At 39.9% G+C, this 24,242-nt stretch overlaps 2 protein-coding genes across 7 annotated transcripts in view; one reads left to right on the top strand and one right to left on the bottom strand.

Moving 5' to 3' along the window:
* Positions 1–24,242, bottom strand: part of NBEA (neurobeachin) — an 848,497-nt gene that overhangs the window by 231,063 nt on the left and 593,192 nt on the right. For all 6 annotated transcript variants that reach the window (XM_073341812.2, XM_073341823.2, XM_073341834.2 and 3 more), the window contains one exon: positions 5,311–5,447. In XM_073341812.2, coding sequence (XP_073197913.1) covers positions 5,311–5,447 — 137 coding nt within the window. The remainder of the gene's footprint in view (positions 1–5,310; positions 5,448–24,242) is intronic.
* Positions 985–3,616, top strand: MAB21L1 (mab-21 like 1). The gene has a single exon (XM_073341797.2). It carries the CDS (start codon positions 1,503–1,505, stop codon positions 2,580–2,582), a length of 1,080 nt encoding a protein of 359 aa, XP_073197898.1. The 5' UTR covers positions 985–1,502; the 3' UTR covers positions 2,583–3,616.

The raw sequence follows: 24,242 nt of genomic DNA, 5'->3' as shown, positions 1-24,242 counted from the left end.
AGTTGTCTGCCAGCATGTCTGCACTCGCTAATGTCCCTCCCGTGTGCACATTTATTAAAACACAGCTTGCAAATAGAGTTCACATTAAAATAAACTGTCCAGATAAGGAGATTAATAGATATTTATTTTGCAACGATGTCCTGAAAAGGCATCTGAACATATATGGCGTTGCAATATCTTGGTGACATATACCGAATATAAAAACGAAGCTAAGCACTAGCAAATAAGATTTACACTAAGTATCTGCTGCTTCTGAGACTGAATATGAAAATAAACTGTTAGATGCGTTTAGCAAATGGTATTTCCTTCATACGTTACAAATATATATATTAAAAAACAAGCAGAGAGAATGCAATATCTGCGTAACCTTAAAATCGATTATACCTCGTCAGAACATGCTTTAAAACAATTTAATTAGCGGATGCTGTGTAATATTTTATTCCTGCAAACATTACATTGCCGAGAATCTATGGCCTTATACTCTGGCCAATTCATGAGGGGAAAACTTCTGACCTGCAATTACAGACAACTTATCAGGAGAAAGGGACACCATGATTTGACGCCAAGAGCGAGTTAGTGAATTTACGTATCTGTTCTTTAAAGAGTGAATCCCCGTATATAGCTCAGTAGTTGATGGCTCTCCATTAATACACCTGCATTCACATTTCAGCCTTAAGGAGACAAACAGGGATTTAGTGCAGAACACCACAGTTTTGCCAAGTCCTTTCAAAACATCAGTACGCTTCAAATTACACCAAAAGCCGAGAGATTCTTCTTGATTTCCAAATATATAGGTGGCCTGGATGCTTTTCTGCCAGCAGCCGCCTACCTTTAGTTTGTGTATACATATATACGTGTATATATAGCCAAGAGACGGATTAATTAGCCGGGTTTGAGCTGAAGGAGGCTGCAGTGACGAGACCAGTGGCGATTGGCCGCCCGCCTGCCTGGCCCTGCCTTTATAATTTCCACACGAGAGCATCTGGGCTCTTATACTAACCAACAGCCAGCTTCTCCTGACACATACACACACACAACACACCGACACCCAGCACTTTTCCCACCATCTGATTAACAACCCTGCACACACACACACACACACACACACACACACAGTGATTACTACAGGAAAACATACATACATACGAAGAGGGTTTATTATTTTGACTACTGGAAGCCTTGCTGTGTCTCAGTTCAACTTTTGTTTTTATTGCTGCTGGGGAATTGCCGATCTCAAGGCTTTGCTCTCACTCAATGATCCTTTAAAAAAAGAAAGGAAAGGAAAGAAAAATATCGCTCCCCCCTTCGAGACGGCTGCTCTGAAAAGGCAGGAAGAGAGCATCTGAGCAGCAGTTGCCACAGCGTATTTTGAAAGACATTTGTTACGTTTCAGAGCGCTGCAGCCTGTTTCCCCTCTGAAGTTGGCTCCAGCCTTAGCAGCCGCATTGGATCCCACAGCCTATTGCGAGACTCCGGTATACAATCCGGATCTCTGCCCCAATATGATCGCGGCCCAGGCCAAGCTGGTGTATCATCTGAATAAATACTACAACGAGAAATGCCAAGCCAGGAAAGCCGCCATCGCCAAAACTATCCGAGAAGTCTGCAAAGTGGTTTCGGACGTACTAAAGGAAGTGGAGGTGCAGGAGCCCCGTTTCATCAGCTCTTTGAACGAGATGGACAACCGCTATGAGGGCCTGGAGGTCATTTCTCCCACTGAGTTTGAAGTGGTCCTTTATCTGAACCAAATGGGAGTTTTCAACTTCGTGGACGACGGCTCTTTGCCGGGCTGCGCCGTGTTAAAGTTAAGCGATGGGCGCAAGAGGAGCATGTCCCTTTGGGTGGAGTTCATCACGGCTTCTGGTTATCTTTCTGCTCGCAAAATCCGGTCCAGATTTCAGACTCTGGTGGCCCAAGCCGTGGATAAATGCAGTTACAGAGATGTGGTAAAGATGGTGGCTGACACGAGTGAAGTGAAACTGAGAATCAGAGATAGATATGTCGTGCAGATCACTCCAGCTTTTAAATGCACAGGGATCTGGCCAAGGAGTGCTGCCCACTGGCCACTTCCCCACATCCCCTGGCCGGGACCCAACAGGGTAGCAGAGGTCAAAGCTGAAGGATTCAACCTTTTATCCAAGGAGTGTCACTCTCTAGCAGGCAAGCAGAGTTCAGCCGAGAGTGATGCCTGGGTGTTGCAGTTCGCAGAAGCGGAGAACAGACTGCAGATGGGCGGCTGCAGAAAGAAATGCCTCTCTATTCTCAAAACCTTACGGGATCGTCATCTGGAACTGCCGGGCCAGCCCCTGAATAATTATCACATGAAGACTCTGGTTTCATACGAGTGTGAAAAGCATCCCCGGGAATCGGACTGGGACGAGTCTTGTCTGGGCGACCGGCTCAACGGGATTTTACTGCAACTCATCTCCTGCCTTCAGTGCAGGAGGTGCCCACATTACTTCTTGCCCAACTTAGACCTGTTTCAGGGAAAACCTCATTCAGCCCTGGAAAATGCAGCCAAACAAACTTGGCGACTGGCTAGGGAAATACTCACCAACCCGAAAAGTTTGGAAAAACTTTAGAGGACAATTAAAATATGGGCCTAACTTCTTATGGGTCTTCTTATTTTCAGATAAAGTTTAAACTTCCTGTTCGAAAAGTCAAATATTTCCACTTGAGAATGCTAATAATATTCTCTTTAAAAGGAATATTGCTTAGGCTCCTCACACACACTCACAACAACAAACACTATGACATATCTTCATCACAGTTTTGAAATTCCCCCTGAAAAATGTATCTTAACACCCGGAAACAAATTCGGCTGTAATTTAACATGATTGTGACCATTCTGCCTAGAAAGGGCACCAATGGATTATAACAAACCCCAGTATTTTTGTGTAAATCCCTCTGTGAGTAAAAGCTATTTGGATATGCCATCTGAACAAAACCCTAATGTACATTTTAATTTGTATCAAATATTGTGATCGCACATTGTCTTTGAAATTGTGGATGTTGGTGTTTTGTGATTTGGTGAACAGAAGTTAAATTGCCATTTCGGATACTTCAGGACATTTTCTGCTAAAGAAGATACCATTTAAAAAGGTAGATTTTATCATGGTACTTTTGTTAATTGTCTTTTGAAGTGTCTGAACTTAAAAGTTTACATTTTTCGTTTCATATATATTGCTTGTTCTATTTCTAACATTCCATAAATATACTTGAAATGTTATTTAAATATATTCAAAAGAAATTTGGATTCTGCTTATATAATAACGCTTGAATATTGGAATTATATATTTGAAAAATGCACTTGAAATACACTGGATAATGACTTTTTGTGATTTAGATTTTAATTTCTGTTGCTGATTTTATTTAATTACAAGCTAATAAATGAAGTAAAATAAATATTGTTAAGCGTTTCAAAACTGGATCAAGTTTTCTATTTGAAAATATGGCCAATGTAATGTTTTGCAAATCATAAGGGAGCAGCCCTTTTCCTACTGACTAGTTTTGTGGGAGAAGAAAATATTGGTGTATTATATGCACCACAAATTCGTGTGGTAATTAACAGAGCAACATTTTCTTCAGGCATCAGAAAATAAATTTACTTTTGAAAGATTCGCTATACCAGGTTAATGTTTCTGCATGGTTTTGAACAGTACTGAGGAAACAAAACACAGCACTGAAGGAGAGGCTACTGAATGAGCAATGAGTCTGATTCCTGACAAAAATCAATATTTTGGAGCAAGTAGTAATAAAGAAGAAAGCAAAATTTACAGGTGAAGAGGTCAAGCCAGTAGCAATAAAATGAAGAACAATATAACTTCCGACCTACAGATCCACTATGGATGTAACAAGATTGCAAGTTGCATCTGTAGAAATCAACTCCCTGTGTTCAAAGGGCATTCAAAGAGAATAGCATGTGCACATCCATAAAACTGTAAGTGATCACAGACTGTCTGTTCATACTCCAACATATGATTATTCAGAACGTATATTTCCTTAAAATATTTTAAGATTAAAATGCAAAATAATATACACCCAAAATAGCAACGTATATCATTTATTTAGGTTTCAGAGTAACAGCCGTGTTAGTCTGTATTCGCAAAAAGAAAAGGAGGACTTGTGGCACCTTAGAGACTAACCAATTTATTAGAGCATTTATTTAGTAACTTAATAGTCAACAAGTGCTGAACTAAGCAAATTGCCTATATAATAATGTCCAGTTGTAAGAACTCATAGTGGGTGGGTATTTGTGATACCATTACAATGGCTATTGTGCAAGAATCTTTTTTATTTAATGCTACGAGCATGTTCTGAATGTCAGACATTATTCCTCAATAGAAAACCTGCTTTATTAAAACACACGTTTTCAAAAGCGATAACTGCGTTTTTAAAAAGTTATCACTGAAAAGCATTTACAGTGAAGGTCTTTTTACAAGAAACAATATTGGAGTGACTTTTAAAAGTATCTCCTGTATTTTTCTCCCCTACTTAAGAAACTTGTAAAATTGTTTTGTGAATGTATAGAGAATAAAACAATAATAAGAAGAATAAACTACATGTCAGAAAGGTGCCCCATAGATAGATCCCTATAACAATCCCCCACCACATGTATGCTCGACTTTAAAAAAAAATCGGATTCAAATTTTTATTCTCAACGCTAATACAGGTCAAATATATGTAAATCGCTCTTAAATTGATTGGATCTACTTCTCTTGCAGATGTCAAGGTGTTTTGTAATATTAAACAATGCAAAAAATTAGATATTTGCCAAGAATTAACTCTTGTGCTCAGGCCCACATGATAGCCATTTTCTTTTTCAGAAAGAGAACATTAATTTCAGTATTTGAACAGATAACATTTATTAAAACGTGCAGCTTTTTCCTATTTAGAAACTAACATTCTTGAAATAAAGGGATTCTATAAAATCCACTGCAAGAGAAAAGCCCATCACTGTGTCTTAGGGGACCGCAGTCTGGGACCGCTGTTACCTCAAGGGATTTCAGAGCAATTGGCTTAACTGCTAAATCTGCCCATGTTCATACAGAGGCATTCAGAGAAAGATTGTTAAAAATGTGCACGCTGTAAGTAATAGAGGATTTGCCATCATTAATACATTTCGCTTTTTAATAAAACACAGTAAAAGCCCACAGGAGTAAGTGGCGTTTGGGGGGAGGAGGGGACCTTCCGCACTCTAGGCTGTGCGTTCCGATTATGTTCTCCGGGCAGTGTTTTAACATACAAATCGCGTCCAGACAATGCGTAGTGTAAACACACCCAGCCCACGAGGAAACGCACTCTACTCACTTTGGGGTCAATCTTCTTGAAGGCCGGATCATCCTCATCCACCTCGAAGTAGATTTCCGTGGTGGTGATGGAGAGGGTCCCTTTGGCCACTACCACAGGGGCGATGAGCTGTGCCGGCGTGCTGAGAACCACCGGGCCTGCAAGACAAGGGCAGGGGCGTCAGGCCGTAGCAACTCCGGCCGGCCCTCCCCCCTTCCTTACTGAATGCAGGCACCTAACAATCCGCCTAATAAAGTCCATTTGTAAGTTGCTTTATATCTTTCTTGCCAGGGCTCACCACTCTGCTCTCTCGTGAGTAGTCTGACAAGAGTTTGTGAGCGGTAGGGTGAGACTCCGAGATGAATCAATGACCAAAATTCAGGGGGGCTAGAATGAAAAATTACTGCCCTTCTCCTTTCGTGACCTTCTTATTCCTGATTAACACTAACACTGTTTAGATACAGGAGGTTGCAAGTAGCAGTGACATGTTACATATAGTTCTCAATAAATAGGGTCAGCCGGTTCAGGCGAAGGGAGTCCCAAAAGCTCATAGTTTGCACAAAGTCTGGGGATTCATCTCTAGATATCGGCGCTTTCCTGGGAAAAGCAAATACAGCCCGTCTGTACTTTCATAGAAGCCGAAAACATTCCCTTTCATTAGTGTTAACTCCGAGTCTACAGCTTAAATCAGAAGACATCACAAAAGAAAAACAAATAGCCGCATGTGATGTCTCAGAAAGCGGCACCCAACGTTTTATACCTTTCCAGCAAGATTTTTATTTCAATGTCTCACCGCTAAGAACTTTAAAAAATAATTTTACCATAACATTTTACACAAAATATAATTCTTTGCCACCCATGTGTGTGTATTGAGGAACGGGGATGGCGTAATTTGTATTCTAACTGCCAGTCTTTAGGGCGCATTGTGGGAGGTTTTAATTTTAGGAAACCATTTCTGCTTTAATACAAAGAGGCGCTGATCTTTAATCCGAATTCAGTAAATCTGCCATTAAACTGCTAATGTGATTTAGGAAGCTCACTTATTTTAAACAAAAATAGATTAAATATAAAATTCTCTTACAAGTCCACAACTAACTTGCACGAAGAAATCTATACCTAGACACATGAAGTATAAGTAATAAAGGCTTACTCGACATTTTGGAAACTCAGTGAAACCAAGATATTTTATATATACCCCTTTTAAAAGCTATTCATCTCAATGTACAAAAAAGAGAGATCCTGTTCATATTTATGCAGTTAAAATGTTCTGTACAAAAATCCGGATCGCGCGCAAGGTGACCATCAGACCGGTGGATCTCCAGTTGCAATCCGCAGGCACTGCCGAGACTCTCTGTGGTGGGTGAGTGGTGTTTCACACCGGCACGGGCAGGACAAGCTTTGGGCTTGCTCTGCACAACCGCACCAAGGCTAATAGGCACCGGTACAATCTTCTCCTCCTCCCACAATATTTTACATACACACGCACACTGTACAATCGGATGGTGTAGCAACACTTCAAATTACACTTAGCCCAACTTAGTCGTGTATCAGCGCATCTAGCTGTCAGGTGAAACACCCAATTTGAGACTGTGTTGCACAACGTATTGTCATTTCCTTTGCAAAATAAACGAAGGGAAAGGCACGGATTATTATGTGTACAAGAGGGAATCTAAAACTCACTGTTTCACTGACAGCTTTCAGCAGCCCAGTGTGGCAGGCTAGATAATATTGATACAAACTCTAGTATTCCTTCATTTTATTGTTTTCTATCTCCTAATAAACCAGTGTAGCCTCTTGAATCCAGTCAGCTGATCTGAATCACATGCCGAGGGTTTGCTTTGCTCCTGTCCCCTTTAGCCTCCATCTTCTCTCCGTTATTCTGCTGTGGGAGCCGAGCCCAGCCGAGCCGCGCCGCTAGGAAACCTGGCCTCTCTGCAAAGGGCAGGGTGATCGATCTGCAACGGCGCTTTAAAGGCTCATCAATCTTAATCTAGGTTGCTCAAGTAATTATGCCCGATTCTGTTGTACGATTACAAGTGGATTTGGGTTTCTATTCCCTAGGCCCCTCTCCTTTGTGTTTATAGAAGGAGGATCTATCTATACGGACAGCAGCTCCCTGCCCTGCAGAACCACTTGCCCTCTTAAGCAGACCATTCCAGCCCCTCTTTTAACCCTTACCCAACAGTAGCCCCAGAGCAGCCGTGTTGCCCTCCCTACTCATTATGCTGTACAAACAGCAATGGGTTTACGGGCCTTTGTGCTAAAAGAAAACTGCGTTAAGATGATGCATATTGGAAACAACTTGATATTCTATCATTTTAAGGAGGCGTTAGTGGGCCTTACTGAATCCCAGAAGGAAGATCATCTGTTTAATCCAATTACCTCTCTTTCCCTTGTGTTATGCGAATAAAATAAAAACAAAGTTACTAGTATTTAATGGTCAAACAGCCAAAGCCTATCACCAGAAATCTACAAGGACAATAGGAGAACATAGTAGATTCCTATGGGTACCTGTGTGACTGGGATAGACAAGGCAGGAGGGGTTCACTTCCAAGACTGTGATTTAACTCGGAGATCAGTGAATTCCAGATCCCGCCCCCCCCCCCCCGAGAAAGTCTCAAAGCGCCTTAAACAGTAAAGTGATTTTGACCAAAAAATAGTGCCCCTGTATTCAAACGACATTCTAAATGTGTAGAAACGTAATACAAGCGAGCTATGGAAATACCGTTACGAATAACCTTTATTGTACTTTCTAAGGAAAACGGATAATGTTTATGAAATATTTTTCCTTCCAATGAGGGCGTCCTCTGAATAAGGTGTAAGGGATTTCTTATTTTGTTACAGGGAAAATAGATTTTATAATTCCTGACGCCGTCTCTCCTCCCTCCCCCCGAAGACGACACAAAATGAAATATTCAGTCTTATTAGTGTGTCATTTTTACACTAGTCCTTTGGAAATCTCCAATTACAACTTCCAATTCCATAGCACGTTTAAGGAGCACTGAGTCTTTTTGTTGTAGCCTTCAGGGAGCAAACCAGCCACTGAGAGAATACGAAATTAATCCACTACAGCTATAGAGAGAGAGGATTATGTTTTAATCCCCTTTGGGACAGTCTCTGGATTTTAAGGATCCGATATTAAAATGTTTACATAAGGCATAATCAAAATACTGCAGATTTTCCATATGGTACCCAGTTATCTGGAAGCTTTGGGTTCTTTTCCAAAACACAGCCGACCGTCTAGAGCAATAGCGCGGCACACCTGACGCCGGAAAGAGTCCGATGGGCTCGTTCGGTTTTGGAAAGATAACGAGCCACGGCGACCAATCCAACCCACTCACCTTTGGGGCTGGAGAACAGCGCTTTTGGCTTGGAAGCAAATATTCACTTCAAGCAGAGTCACAGTAATAAAAACGTGCATAGTAATGAACCCTCCCAGCACATACCAGTATGATATGTGGGGCATTAGGAGGCAGTTAAAAAATGAATATTGCTTATATCTGCTCCTAATGCACGTATATTCAACTGCAACTAAAAATCCGATGCTCCCACCTGAGCTCTAGAAAGACTGGACCTGTTTTCCTGCACTATTTCACTATACAATTTGGGGTTTGGTTGTGGGTTGACAGGCCACCACGCCCTGTTACCTCTAGAAAAGGAGACCAAAAGAAGAGTGGAAATGCTTGTCAGGAATTTGGACGCTTAGAAAGAGAATATCTTTTCCAGTATAATTTGGTTGAACATTTCCAACCATTTTGAAGTAGACCAGGGGGCCAACAGTGTAACGGAGGAAACGCAACGAACACTTACAGTTAAGAATTCACTTTAGATCCACAGGTTTTTTAATCGGCTCACGTGTAGGACTTTCCGCCTGGTGTCCCCTGTGGTAGGCACATGTGATTTACCTTTCTAAAACAAACGATGTAGCGAATAGACACTTTTAAAAAGTAATATTTGTTTTTTCAAAAGTAAATACTTGTGGGATTGGGCGGTTCCACTGAAAACGCAGAAATCAGTATCTGTTTTTTCCCTTCATTAACATTTTGATATACAGGGAGTTGGTTTCTTGTATTATAAGGATAGCAAAGAAGGTCAATGCAAATGAAAAGTTTTACGAGCTGAGGGACAGCTTACAATTTACAAAACCAACATCGATAAAATTACTTCTCTGGAATCTGGCCTTTTATGAAAGCCCAAAGAGTAACATTCTGAAATATTATCTTAAAGACTTCAGCTTTCTCAGAAGTGCTTTGAGGTGGTTGTTTTTAATGGTAAGAGCTAAAAAGAAGTTGGTGTTTACATTGCAGGTGTATTTGCTAAAAGGAGAGTGCCCAATAATTCTTAAATGGAAATATGTTTTTAGTGCACTTGTTGGATTATGAAAAAATATTTTCATAGCTGGCACAGTTTTACAATATAAACCTCAACAGGAACATTTGAGAGTTGAAAACAGTAGATAAAGGAAATTTAATTTGTATGTGGGTAGTTTAAATGGAAAACCTGGTTTTGCATAACTTCAAAAAGCACACCTTTTTGTGTGCCATTTTAATTTGATGACCTGCAGTGCTACATATATAGTATACAATAAAAAAGAGTTCTGGTATCAACAACAGAGAGAGATTTTATATATATGAAGTAGATTTTGCTATTTTAAAATAAAAACCCAACCTGTTTTTTCAAACATTGTGTTGAGTTGAAAGATGGCACCAGAAACAGTCATGTATCTGAACTGTAAATCTACTATGCTGCTCATCATTTAATTTTTTTAAATCTAAATGCGCACTTGATCTACACCTCTCAGAAATGAACTAAAATTTATAAATACAAGTAATAATAATTAATGCTTTAATTGTAAAGAGCAAAGAGAGCAAATTGACAATGTTACACTTTAAAATAGTTCTAAAACTAGATATCTGAAATGGGTTCACATTTTAAAATAACTGGTTTAAAATGTGCACTGAAACTTTTTTTAAATTTAAAAAGTAAAAAATCCAAACCCAACTATATAATCACAGAGTAAAGATAGAAGCAGAAGTAGCTTTAGGCACCAGATAAAAAAGAAGGGAAAAGGATTTGGAGTCAAGGGAACCAAAAATAATGAGAAAGATATAGATACAGATAGCTAATTAAGCTGTACAAATATAAGGAAATTTATAGTACTGATGTGCAGAATTCAAAGATTTAGCCATCTTTGTTCCTATGACTTTTATAAATCTGACCCCAAAAAGCATTATCAGAAAAATTCTTCAGTCAATATCCTGAAATTTCTCACATCAGGAGGTCAGACCCCATTTATTATAAGGTCAGGAAGAAGTGGTAGTTAACTTCCATTCAATGATACATCTTAAAAAGCTAAGGCCAGCTTATAGTACAATGTAAATTCAGCATCCATTAAACAGTGTTACTAACAGATTTCAACACACACTAGTATTGACAAACTTGTTGATTGTAAATATAACGAGATTCTAAATTTGACTACTGTGCTTTCTTCTTATCTCTTAATCACCAGTAAACATCAGTTTAATCCTGTCTCCGCACTACAACCCACTAGTGTTTGTCCTTGCCTGCTAACTGACATTTTTTATATTAAGGGTGAGGAAAATTTTATGGTGTTTCTTTTTAATGGACATTATCAAACTGAACAGATAGACTCCAAATTCTAAAATTTGACCCAAGTTTTTTTCCATTTTTGCACTATTCATGTACTTTAAAAAAATAAAGAACTGCTTTTTATGGCAACAATGAAACAATTTCAGCAGCTCAGCTCTCATGAGTCGTGTCATAACAACAAACAAATGTATTTGCATGAAGGGTAAAAAAAATTGAATAAAAAAGGTTTAAATATTTCTATAGTGAATGACATAAACAGCAAGTAAATAATCTTATTTCAATTATAAAAAATACTTAGCATCTCTTTGAAACATGATGGGACAAATGCTTCCATACGGTGTATATGTATGTAGCTCCTATTTCAGTGAGAGCCACATGCATACATCCGAAGGAAGATTTTTGTCTGAATTATATATCTTCTGGGTATTGTTTAGAGAGAAATGTAAAAGAATGCTATTTTTCTCTGAAAATGTTGTGCTTTACGATATTCATAGAAGTATTGTCCTGTTTGTATTGTTCAAAATATGGTGTAAGGCATCCATGATATAAGGTTTGATCCAGCTCCCATTTAAGTCGATGGAAAAACTCCATGATTTGATGGTGCAGGATCAAGCTACTGATGAATGAGGTCCTAGAACAGGGAAAATACATTATGAAAACATGCCGAACCATGCACCTGTTGGTAACTGTCCATCACCTGACAAAACTCATGGCTGCAGACCCAGGGATGAGCACTGATCCTCCATTACCCAAGGAAGTATGAAGGCCATCCAAAAGCTATGTAATGGATATTCTGCTGGGTTTGATGGTATTCCACCCAAGCTGCTCAAAGGTGCCTTGGAACCAGTGAACATCAGCCTGCATCAACTATTGTTAAAAGTGTGGGCAACAGAAAGTACCAGCTGAATGGATACTCTCTAGCTTCTGGGTGAGCTGCACCAAGAATTTAATTGCTTGCTTCATGTAGCATATACCAACATCAAACAGGCTTTTGATCTGGTCATCAGGGCAGCACTTTGGCTTGCACTGAAGTAACTGGCATTCCAGATGTTCTGCTAAATCTGGTGTATGATCTTTACACTGGTACCTGTGCAAGAGTGTGCACTGGTTTGTGGCTTTTGCTGTGTTTCTACACAACCTCACTATTCTCACCCTGGCACTATTCTGTTGAGCTATCAACTGGTTATTAGGACTTGCCACTCCACATGTTGGAATAAAGATTGTCCAAGGAGTGTTCACCAACCATGACTACACTGATGACACTGCCCTGCTTGTGGAGACATAAGAGAATTTCAGCTTTGCCCTCAAGGTCTCCAATATGCCACCTAAACTATGGGATTAAAGTCTCATGGCAGAAGATCAAATTTCAGAATCTTTGGGGTGGGCCAGCAGACCCTCCAATGCACAAAGGGATGAGTATCATGGAGAGCACTGTTGAGTTCATCTACCTAAGCTGCAAACAGAGTTCAAATGCTCATAGCAAACCTGATGTTTTTCGAGGAACAGGTCTCACCGCCACCTGCATGAAGTCCAGGTCTTGCTTATGGATGCAAAAATATTTTCATTGAAACCATAGGCGGCGGGTGAACCAGCCATTGGGACAGGCTAGCTACCGGCCCCTTCCCTTCTTCCCAAGGCCCCTCCCCCTCTCCTTCTGCCCCTTCTCCACCACCGGAGCCCAGATCACCTCCACTGCGGCCGCTAGCTCCCCTGCCCGAGCCCTGGGCCACCCGAACACCCCCAGAGCCCACAGCCCCAGAGCGCCAGGCAGGCGGGGCTCAGCCTCCCCCAGTCTATGATACCCACTGCCCATGGCTGAGACAAAGTTCAGGATCTATCAAATCTTTCTATTATCTGCACTGCTAGATGGCTAAGAACCTGGATCTTCTTATAGACAGACATGGAGCGGCTAGAAATTCCATATGTGCTGCCAGCACCAAATCCTGAGCATAAAGTGGTTTGACTTTGTGCAAAATTTCAGAATCTCACAGAGATCTGACCTTCCCTCAATCACTCATTATATTCAAAAGCAGCATTGCATGCTTGTCAGCCATGTCACCAGAATGGACAAAAACACCCCAGACACATCAGGCTCTAGAACTCTCTAATGATTCGCGAAGGGTTGTGTGCCCTGACTCCACCTGGTTCTGCCCATGCAGCTGTCTCAGAGATTCGTGGATTTGCAGGATTGTGCCAGATCTGAGAACTTCACTACAAGATGCCTGGTGCAGCACCTTCAACCATGGTCACTCTGGCTAGCGCACTGGTTCTCAGTAGACTGTGTGTGTTTGATGATCATGCCTATTGTGTGCTGGGCTCACTTCAGTCAAGCACTTTTTCCCCACCATAGCGGAAACAACCAATGGCCTGTCTAAAGAACCACCACTTCAACAATTTATGGGGCCAAGCTGAAGTATGTTTTGTCCCACTGATGCAGTTAAAGCATGGTTCCAATTTGTGTGTAGATGAGATCTTAACAATGTCCTTGAACTGAGCAAAAGCCTTGAACAGTTCACATGGACTTAGCACAGTTCAGGGACATGGTTAAGATTCTGTTTCAACTGCTGCCAGATGATCCTGTATCAGTGATTGCCAGGACTGTACTTAATCATTTGCATCTGGCCAGAAGCTTGTAACTATTCAAGATTTGGAGCTCGCTGTCATGATTCATGCATTTATCACCTCGAGATTAGACTAATACAGTGTGCTTTGCATGAAACTTCACCTTCAAACCCTACGGAGACTGAGGCTGGGACAAAAAAGAGCAGCTTGCTCGTTGAGCAGTATGACACCAATGTTCCATGCTGACTGCTGGCTTCCAGGGAGAGTTGAGGATGTTGTTTTTGAACTTGAAAGCCATAAATGATCTGGGATCTACCTATCTGAGAAACAACTTCTCTTTTTTTGTGATACTATTACAATTCTCTGTGAGGAATAATAAAAGATGCTCATCAAAAAGTGACAAGGAAAAACTTCACCTGTGACTAGGAAAAGGGAGCATGGCAGCCAAGGTGGCATTATGCTACATGGCAACCTGCCCTGGATCAGAAACTGAGTCTAACAACAAATGGACACAGGATCAAAGACCTAACATACCATGTGGCAATAACTTTGATGGGTTGTACCTGCTTCTGAAGAGCTATCTGTGGGGTCTGTCTTTTACTTTGGCAACAGTAGTATAGCTTGTCATGCCAATACATTTACTGAATTGAATCAAATTGTGAGGACTTCAACTTTGGAGTTGTGAAAGAGCCCATTCCACTACCTTCAGGCCATGTGCAAGGTTCTTATTTCCTCCAGTTGTGAAGAAAGAAAGGGTAAGATGGCAGAGGGATAGTAAGCTCAGGGAGTGTGGGGTAATTTGACTGCTTACTTGCTGTGTGCATGTTGAATTTTGGGGGAGGAAATAAGCTGTAGAATGTGTATGTTATATATTATGTACATGTTTGTAAAAGGTGTCCAGGGTATAGTAGAGTCACTATTTCAAATTTATTTTAAACGGAAAAAGTTGTAAAAGGGCACACCATTTCCCCGTGGCAGACTAACTTTAGGGGACTGTCCATGCAGCAGATGAAACTTTACTGACAGTTGTTTTTGAACACAGTTGATGCTTGCATGATTTCCTTGACCAGTGAGAACAAAGATTTTGTTGGAGACCTGTTGCAGGCAGACTGTGCTGCTACCTCCTTGACTAGTTTGTATAAAACAATGTTCAGAAAGAAATTCCTGTGCATACTGGTCAGTAAAACTGCGAATATAGTAACTTAACTACTGTTTAAACACAATTGTTGCTAGCATAATTTCAGATTTAGGTCACAGCCCTGCAATCTAATCTGTGTAGGTAGATTCTTACACCTGCATGGAGCCCAATGAAGTTGTTGGGGCATTGCATGTGCAGATCAGAGTGCATGAGGCAAGGCTATAGTTTGGATAGGGCCTAGATCAGAGATTGGCAACCTTTGGCACACGGCCCATCAGGAAATTCCGCTGGCAGGCCAGGACAGTTTGTTTACCTGCAGTGTCCACAGGTTCAGCCAATCGCGGCTCCCACTGGCAGCAGTTTGCCGTTCCAGGCCAATCGGGGCTGCGGGAAGCGGCGTGGGCTGCGTGCCAAAGGTTGCCGATCCCTGGCCTAGACAATGCAATGACATAATGAGTGCCCTGAGACAGTGATTCTTGGGGAGCTGAGAGGCTTTGCTTGCTCATTTGCAGAGACAGTATTAAAACAACCCTGCACCCATCAGAAGAAGGAGAATGGTGTCCTCTAGAATCCTGGCCATCTACGAAGGATGGGGGAGCCTTAAGGACATGAAAAGCTGTCTCAGTATCCTAACCCTGAAAATAAGCCCAGAGTAGCCGGCTAGTCAGTTGGAAGTCAGGTACAGCAAGAAATCCAGCTGCCATTTTAGGAGTTAGGGAACCCAGCTGCCCAGACATCAGTCCACGAGGGAGCTCAGTATCCAACATGGGTGGATAAGAATACACACTTTTACGGACAGGGTGGAGGAGAAAGGCATGTTAAGAGGAGCTCTTCAAAGTTGTGCTTGGGAGTTCATTCATATATGACTTTGAAAGGATATTTTGGATAATGTGAAACCAAATTGTTTAAAATGCTGAAATGCCTAAAAATAGGATGTTTCTGAAATTGTTGCTTTTGACATTTTCAATGTAGGAAATGACTATACAGCAGAAGTTCTGTCTGTTTGTGTGTGTGTGTGTGTTTGTGTAGTTTATGCCTGAATTTAAATTAAACTCATGTACACAAATGATTTCCTTCTTTACATGTTGATTTAAGGATCAAAATTTGAATATATAGCTGTCACAGCCTGAAAATCTGGCTCAGTAAATTTTCCATATTTGGAACCACAAGACTAAGATGGCTATATGCCCCTACAATAAAGTAAAGGGCCAATGAAAACTCTGGCAGACTAGACTGTAAAGAATGAATGAAGAGATGCAATCTGCACTGGTCAGAGTGAGAAGTTGATGAAACTGAGGAAAGGGGAAATCAAAAGATGTCCTATAATATTCGTTAAAATTTGTCAAGAGAAAACTATATACAGTGGCACAACTTACTAGAAGATCTGTATAGTTGAGTCCTTGTAAAGAAAATTCAGTTGCAGATTTTGGGCACAAGAGATGCCCTTGACATTGAATACATTTTAAAATGCATTTCCCTCTCCAAATTCAGTTTACAACTATATAAAAGACAGATTCAGTAAAAATCACACTCAGGTTCTCTACCACCTACGTTTTATTTTTTTAACGAGGCTTTGTAATCTTGCAATTGTATCCCTAGTGTGGAAGCAAGACAGTTTTTACAACAGAATCTGGCCCTATATAAGGCTCCTAAAATCGTGTCAGAAATGTAAATGAAGCTCTTGTTAGAAATTGTAATTGAAAATATCCCTTAAGGGCTAAATGATTTACTTGTTTATTTAAGATAACGTTACATAGTTTTAATATACTATAACTTTTGGAACTGTTCCAATTTTCTCTCAACAAAAACATTCAAAACCAATTTTCATTGGAAATTGCTCAAAATTGTAATGATTTCTGTGATTGTGACTGAAACGAGACAAACAAGTAATTTTGCATAGGCAACCAAATAGATGTTGGTAACTTTTGCTTGCTATCAATCTTGCCTGGATTTGAACAGATGATCTGGAAATGAAAGGTTCTGTATCTCACTAATACTACTACAAGCTGTCCAATTCCCATGATCCAACTTATTTTTCATAGCCCAGGGCAGGAAGTCAGTGCATCCACTATGGGTATGTCTACACAGCGAATGAAAACCTGCGACTGGCCCATTCCTGCTGACTTTTCCCTCTGCAAATATTTTTGGAGCCTCATCTACTCCCATCTTTATTTCCTTTCTCTCATTCATGTCCAGATATTAGTCACTATTTAGAGACTGATCAAAAATATTGCCTGGACTACTTTGTCTGTCTGGTCCTAACTGTAAGTTCTGAAAGATTACAAATGCCACATTATGGTGCAGATGACATGTATGCACATCATGGGACAACTCCCATGACTGGAGTACCAGCATTGAGGGGTATAGCTTGTTCTGAAAGGATAGGTATGGGAAAAAAGGGAGAAGTGTTGTGCAGTACGTCAAGAATGTATACTCTTGCTCTGAGGTACAAGAGGAAGTGAGGGACAGACCTACTGAGAATCTCTGGGTGAGGATAAGAAGGGAAAAGAACAGTAGCAATGTTATGGTGGGAGTCTGGGGGGTACAGACCATCAAATCAGAAAGAGGAAGTGTTACAAGCAGGTAATAAGATTAGCTAACATACATGAGCTAGTATTAATGGGGGATTTTAACTGCCATGATATCTGTTGGAAGATTAGCACAGCAAAACATAATATGTCCTGCAAATTCTTAGCATGTGTAGGGGGCAACTTTCTGATTCAGAAAGTTGAAGAAACAACTAAGAGATCATCTATTTTGGATCTGGTTTTGACCAACAGGGATGAATTAGTTGCGAATGTGAAGGCGGTTGGGAACTTGGGAGGAAGTGATTATGATTGGATAGAATTCAAGATCCTTTGGAAAGGAGGACATGGGAACAGAAAAACAAGGATGCTGAACATCAGAAAGGTAGATTTTAACCGACTCAGAGAAATACTAAGCAAGGTCCCATGGAAATACCAATTAGGAAGAAAAGGAGTCAACAGGGGCTGGCAGTTCTTAAAAGATGCTAAAGCTCAACATCAAGCTAGTCTGATGCAGAGGAAAGATAAAAAGAGCCACAGGAGGCCAATGTGGCTGCACACGCAGCTTTTTAGCTATCTAAAACCCCGAAGGGATATATACAGGAAATGGAAGGAGAAGCATATCACCAAGGAAGTATACATGGGAATACTGCAAGCATGTAGGGACATAATCAGGAAAGCCAAGGCAAAGAATGAGTTTCAGCTGGAAAGAAATATTAGAGACACCAAGAAGGGGTTCTTCAAGTATGTCAGACAAAAAAGATTAAGGATGGTGTGGGTCTGCTACTCAGTGGAGAAGGTGATCTGGTAATGGAAGATGACAGGAAGGCAGAGCTGCTCAATTCCTACTTTGCGTCAGTCTTCTCACAAAAAATAATATGTGACTGGATGACTGGCAAAGTTATCATAGACAATAAGGGGGAAGAAATGCAGATTGGGGTAAGTTAAGAACACATCACAGATCTTCTGACCAATTTGAATGAATTCAAATCAGCTGGGCCCAATGCTATTCACCCGAGGGTACTGAAGGAATTAACTGAAGAAATCTCGGAGCCATTGGCAATAATAGTTAAAAACTCATGGATGAAAGGTGAGGTCCTGGAAAACTGGAGAAGAGCTAACGTAGTGTTCATCTTTAAAAAGGAGGAGCTGGGGAAATATAGACCAGTCAGCTTGATTCCGACACCTGGGAAGCTACTAGAACAATGTATAAAACATTCATAGATTCATAGATATTTAAGTCAGAAGGGACCATTATGATCACCCAGTCTGACCTCCTGCACAACGCAGGCCACAGAATTTCACCCACCACTCCTACAAAAACAAAAACCTCACACCTATATCTGTGCTATTGAAGTCTTCAAATCGTAGTTTAAAGTCCTCAAATCAAGGAGCAGAGAATCCTCCAGCAAGTGACCCGTGCCCCATGCTACAGGGGAAGGCGAAAAACCTCCAGGCCTCTGCCAATCTGCCCTGGAGGAAAATTTCTTCCCGACCCCAAATATGGTGATCAGCTAAACCCTGAGCATATGGGCAAGATTCATCAGCCAGATACTACAGAAAATTCTTTCCTGGGTAACTCAGATCTCACCCCATCTAATAGCCCATCACAGGCCATTGGGCCTATTTACCATGAATATTTAATTACCAAAACCATGTTATCCCATCATACCATCTTCTCCATAAACTTATCGAGTTTAATCTTAAAGCCAGATAAATCTTTTGCCCCCACTGCTTCCCTTAGAAAGCTATTCCAAAACTTCACTCCTCTGATGGTTAAAAACCTTCGTCTAATTTCTAGTCTAAATTTCCTGGTGGCCAGTTTATATCCATTTGTTCTTGTGTCCACATTGGTACTGAGCTTAAATAATTCCTCTCCCCCTCCGGTATTTATCCCTCTGATATATTTATAGAGAGCAATCATATCTCCCCTCAACCTTCTTTTAGTTAGGCTAAACAAGCCAAGCTCCCTGAGTCTCTTTTCATAAGACAAGTTTTCCATTCCTTGGATCATCCTAGTAGCCCTTCTCTGTACCTGTTCCAGTTTGAATTCATCCTTCTTAAACATGGGAGACCAGAACTGCACACAGTATTCCAGGTGAGGTCTCACCAGTGCCTTGTGTAACGGTACTAAAACCTCCTTATCCCTACTCGAAATACCTCTCCTGATGCATCCCAAGACCGCATTAGCTTTTTTCACAGCCATATCACATTGGCGGCTCATAGTCATCCTATGATCAACCAATACTCCAAGGTCCTTTTCCTCCTCCGTTACTTCTAATTGATGCGTCCCTAGCTTATAACTAAAATTCTTGTTATTAATCCCTAAATGCATGACCTTACACTTCTCACTATTAAATTTCATTCTATTACTATTACTCCAGTTTACAAGGTCATCCAGATCCTCCTGTAGGGTACCCCTGTCCTTCTCTAAATTGGCAATACCTCCCAGCTTTGTATCATCTGCAAACTTTATTAGCACACTCCCACTTTTTGTGCCAAGGTCAGTAATAAAAAGATTAAATAAAATTGGTCCCAAAACCGATCCTTGAGGAACTCCACTGGTAACCTCCCTCCAGCCTGACAGTTCACCTTTCAGTAGGACCCGCTGTAGTCTCCCCTTTAACCAATTCCTTATCCACCTTTCAATTTTCCTATTGATCCCCATCTTATGCAATTTAACTAATAATTCCCCATGTGGCACGGTATCAAATGCCTTACTAAAATCTAGGTAAATTAGATCCACTGCGTTTCCTTTGTCTAAAAAATCTGTTATTTTCTCAAAGAAGGAGATCAGGTTGGTTTGGCACGATCTACCTTTTGTAAAACCATGTTGTATTTTGTCCCATTTGCCATTGACTTCAATGTCCTTAACTACCTTCTCCTTCAAAATTTTTTCCAAGACCTTGCATACTACAGATGTCAAACTAACAGTCCTATAATTACCCGGATCACTTTTTTTCCCTTTCTTAAAAATAGGAACTATGTTAGCAATTCTCCAATCATATGGTACCACCCCTGAGTTTACAGATTAATTAAAAATTCTTGCTAATGGGCTTGCAATTTCATGTGCCAATTCAATTTTTGAATACCTGGAGAATGAATGGGTGATCACGAGCAGCCAACATGGATTTACCAAGAACTAAGCATGCCAACCCAGCTTGATTTCATTCTTTGACGGGGTAATTGGATTGATGGATGGGAGAATGTGATGGACATAATATACCTGGACTTCACAGGGCTTTTGACACAGTCCCCCTTGACATTCTGATAAGTAAGCAGGAGAAATGGGGGCTTAGCAGAACTATCAAGTCAATACATAATTGGTTAAACAACCACAAACAAAGAGTAACTATTCATTGAATGATGTTGGACTGGAGGGAGGTCTCAAGGGGGGTTCCATGGGGATCTGTCCTGGGTCTGGTGTTGTTTAACCTCTTTATTAATGACCTGGATGTAGGAATAGAGAGCACACTGATCAAGTTTACAGATGACACAAAGCTGGGGGAGGGGAATGTTTGCCAACACTTTGGAGGACAGAGCTAGAATTCAGAGGGATCTTGATAAATTGGAGAACTGGGCTATAGACAACAAAATGAAATTCAGCAAAGACAAAAGCAAGGTGCTACACTTAAGAAAGAAAAATTAAATGCACAAATACATAAAGGGGAAAAACTGGCTTGGGAGCAGCACTGCTGAGAAGGATCTTGGAGTTGTGGTAGCTAACAACTTCAACACGAGTCAGCAATGTGATGCTGTTGCCAAAAAAAAAAAAAAAGGGGCAACCTAAAATTGCTTTTCGTTTAACAGAGGCATAGAATGCAAGTCACGGGAGGGAATAGTACTGCTCTACTCGGCGCTAGTTAGGCCTCAGCTGGAGTACTGTGTTCAATTTTGGTCACCAATGTATAGAAAGGATGTAGAGAAACTAGAAAGGATCCAGAGGAAAGAGACAAAGATGATCAAAAGGATGGAATGCAAGCCATATGAGCAAAGGCTGAAGAAAGTGGGTATGTTTAGTTCAGAAAAGAAGAGAGCAAGAGAGGATAGGATAGTGATCTTCAAAGACTTGAAAGACTGCCATAAAAAATGGAGAAAAGTTGTTCTTTTGCCATAGAGGGCAGAACAAGAGGCTTTGGGTTCAACCTACAGCATAGCAGATTTAGATTAAATCTTAGGAAAAATTTACTAATTGTAAAAACAGTAGAACAATGGAACATACTGCCTAGGGAGGTTGTGGAATCTCCTTCACTGAAGGTTTACAAACAGAGGCTGGATAGCTATCTGTCTTGGATGGTTTAGACACAACAAATCCTGCACCTTGGCAATGGGTTAGACTAGATGACCCTTATGGTTCCTTCTAACTCTATTATTTGTGGGACACAATCTTTCCAAAGGTTCACCAAGGCCAAATTCTGCCCTCAGATCTGTGCACACAGCTCTTATTGAAGTCAATGGGAATTGTATACATGCAGCAGAGGTCTGAATGTATTCCTAAAACTTTCAGCCCATGTAATCCAAGTGGTTTGAAATTTATTTTAATCTGTTCTCCATTTTAGCTTGATTTTAAAAAAAAAAAAAAAAGGTTGTAAAGACAATACTAATGATCAGTTAATACATATTCCACATTGGAAGTATAAACTTATCATGAAATAACATACCAATCTATTTTTCATTATGAAAAAAATAATTTACTTAGAGTAAAACAAATTATTAGTAAATTTGCATATTTAGACTCCTAAATGAAATCACAACATTAGAAAATGGAAAAGAAAAAAAACAGTAAGGATACAGAAGAGTTAGGGATTATCTCTGAACTACAACTGGTTTGATTGCAATACCATTGATTAACAATTTATTGATAGAAACTGGCTACAATAGATTGGGCTATCTTAGTCATTAGTTCTCACAAACATGTGACTTGCCTCTTGAAGTGAATGGCCTGGGAAGGAAAAGAGCTAAAATTGAAACAGAAAATGGTAAAATTTTTAATATGTAAATATTAAGAAAATAAAACCAAAAGTTTTTATAATTGACCACACCACAAAATCCTGTTAAAATACTCCTGCAATTGAAAATATTGAGAGTAAACACAAATTTTCTTTGAATCCATCACACACACAAAAATGAAGTAATTCTGTGTGAGCAATGAAATTCACTACTTCACTACTATTAACTAAAACCGAAAACAAATATTCTGAATAGATTAAAACTAAATTATCCTCATTATGACATGGAATACTAGGATTATCTAATGACAAAAAAGATCCAGAATGCAATTATTTAAAAAATATGACATGTCATATGTAATTTATAGAAGTATGTTCTACAATGATTTGTGCCGTATGGTTGATGGAAACCTATGAAGGAAAGTCTTTGGAATGAAAGATATTTAAGGTCCACTCATGTGGGCATTTGCAAGATTGGGCCCATAGTCTTTTTCAACTTTCCTTAGAATTTTTCAGTTTTGTTTTAACTTTGCAAATCAAGGTATTACAATATTTATATTTTCTGAGTGAAAAGTTTTCGAACAACTAATATCCCTCTATATTTAGAGTTGCATTGTTTTAATAAAATGTGTTTTTAAAAACTGATTGAGTTAAATGTGTTCAAAACCCTGTGTGGGCACTCTTAATTCTATTTTTACTTGGTTTACATTGATTTAGTTTAACTTAATTCTTTAGTGAGTCAAGCTAAATCAATATAAACCAGGTTTAAATTGAATTCAGAGTGTCTACATAGGGTTATGGACCTATTTAAGTAACTGGTTTTTTTAAACTGAGCAAGTTAAACCAGTATGTCTTTGAATACAGACAGGCCTAAGTGTGGTCTTCTCTGAAAAGTAGAAGTAAATGGCATTGTGGAATCCTATATTTACTGTGTTTCAACAACTTCCAGATCAAATGTGCTCAGTTTACAAATAAACATGTTATTTTCAGTGGTAAATCCTGAAAACTGAACCTGAGATCTGAAAGTCAAGCTGGGTTCTTTATTTCTCACTCCACCACCAGTTCTAAAGAATCAACAGACCCAATCTGGTCCTTAATGAGACTTTGTGCAAATCCATGGCCTTCAATGCCTACTTCACAGAGTTAAACTCTTCAGGGCAGGGTCTGTCAGTATTTGTATAGTGCCAAGCACAATGGGGTCCTAGGGTTGTCAACAGTCCCTTATTGCAAGGGACATCCCTTATTTTTTCATCTCTATACAAGATTGGGAGAGGTTGAGTGCTGTAAAAGCAGCAAGAAATACCCCTGGTGAATGTAGGAGAGTACTACTTATTATTATTAATACTAATGATTATGATGATAATAATCATATCATATCATATCATAGCCCCTTATTTTTAAAATACAGTGTTGGCAACCCTAGTCCTCATCATGATAGGTTTCAAATATTACTGTAATATAAATAATAATCATAATAAGGGATTGTTCCTGTACTTTGAACTTTGTACAACTCTGTGCATAGTTAAGAGCTAAGTGAAATTCAGAATTCTTATCCACTGGGAAATTCCTATATTTCAGTATTTGTTTTCATCCCAATTTGGGAGAAAAAAATTTCAACATTTTTCATGGAATGGAATTCCAAACCAATTCCAATTCAGAAAGTCAAAACATTTCATTTTGACATTTTTGATCAAAACAAAACATTTTGACATTCCCTATGTTAGAATGTTTTGGGTTGTTGAACTGATTTTAAATGCTTCATTTTGAGTCAGTTCAGTATTAAACTGCACTTTCCCGCAGTCGTGCATTACCTCATGGCAGTTGTGGCTTGGAAGTCTGATGTCCCCATTTTCCCTTATGGGCCAGGAGTCCTAGCTAGACTGCATATCTCATAATGCATCCAGAGTCATGGGTCCCACAATGCACCATGAAGCTTGATCAGAGGGAAATCTGAATTGCATTATGGGAGATTTAGTTCTCTGGGGAGCACAGCCAACAGGAGAGAATGGGGGCCCAAACGACAACTCCCATAAAACAATGCACTGACAGGGAAATGTAGTTTAATATTTGGTTGAACGGATTTGAAACAAAACATTTCAGGTTACTTCAGAAAATGAAATATTCTGATGTGTGTCAAACCAGAACACTTAGATTTGGCAGAAACTGCAT

This window comes from Lepidochelys kempii, chromosome 1, assembly GCF_965140285.1.
Source record: "Lepidochelys kempii isolate rLepKem1 chromosome 1, rLepKem1.hap1, whole genome shotgun sequence".
Classification (NCBI taxonomy): Eukaryota; Metazoa; Chordata; order Testudines; family Cheloniidae; genus Lepidochelys; species Lepidochelys kempii.
This window is presented reverse-complemented; position numbering and strand designations above follow the sequence as displayed.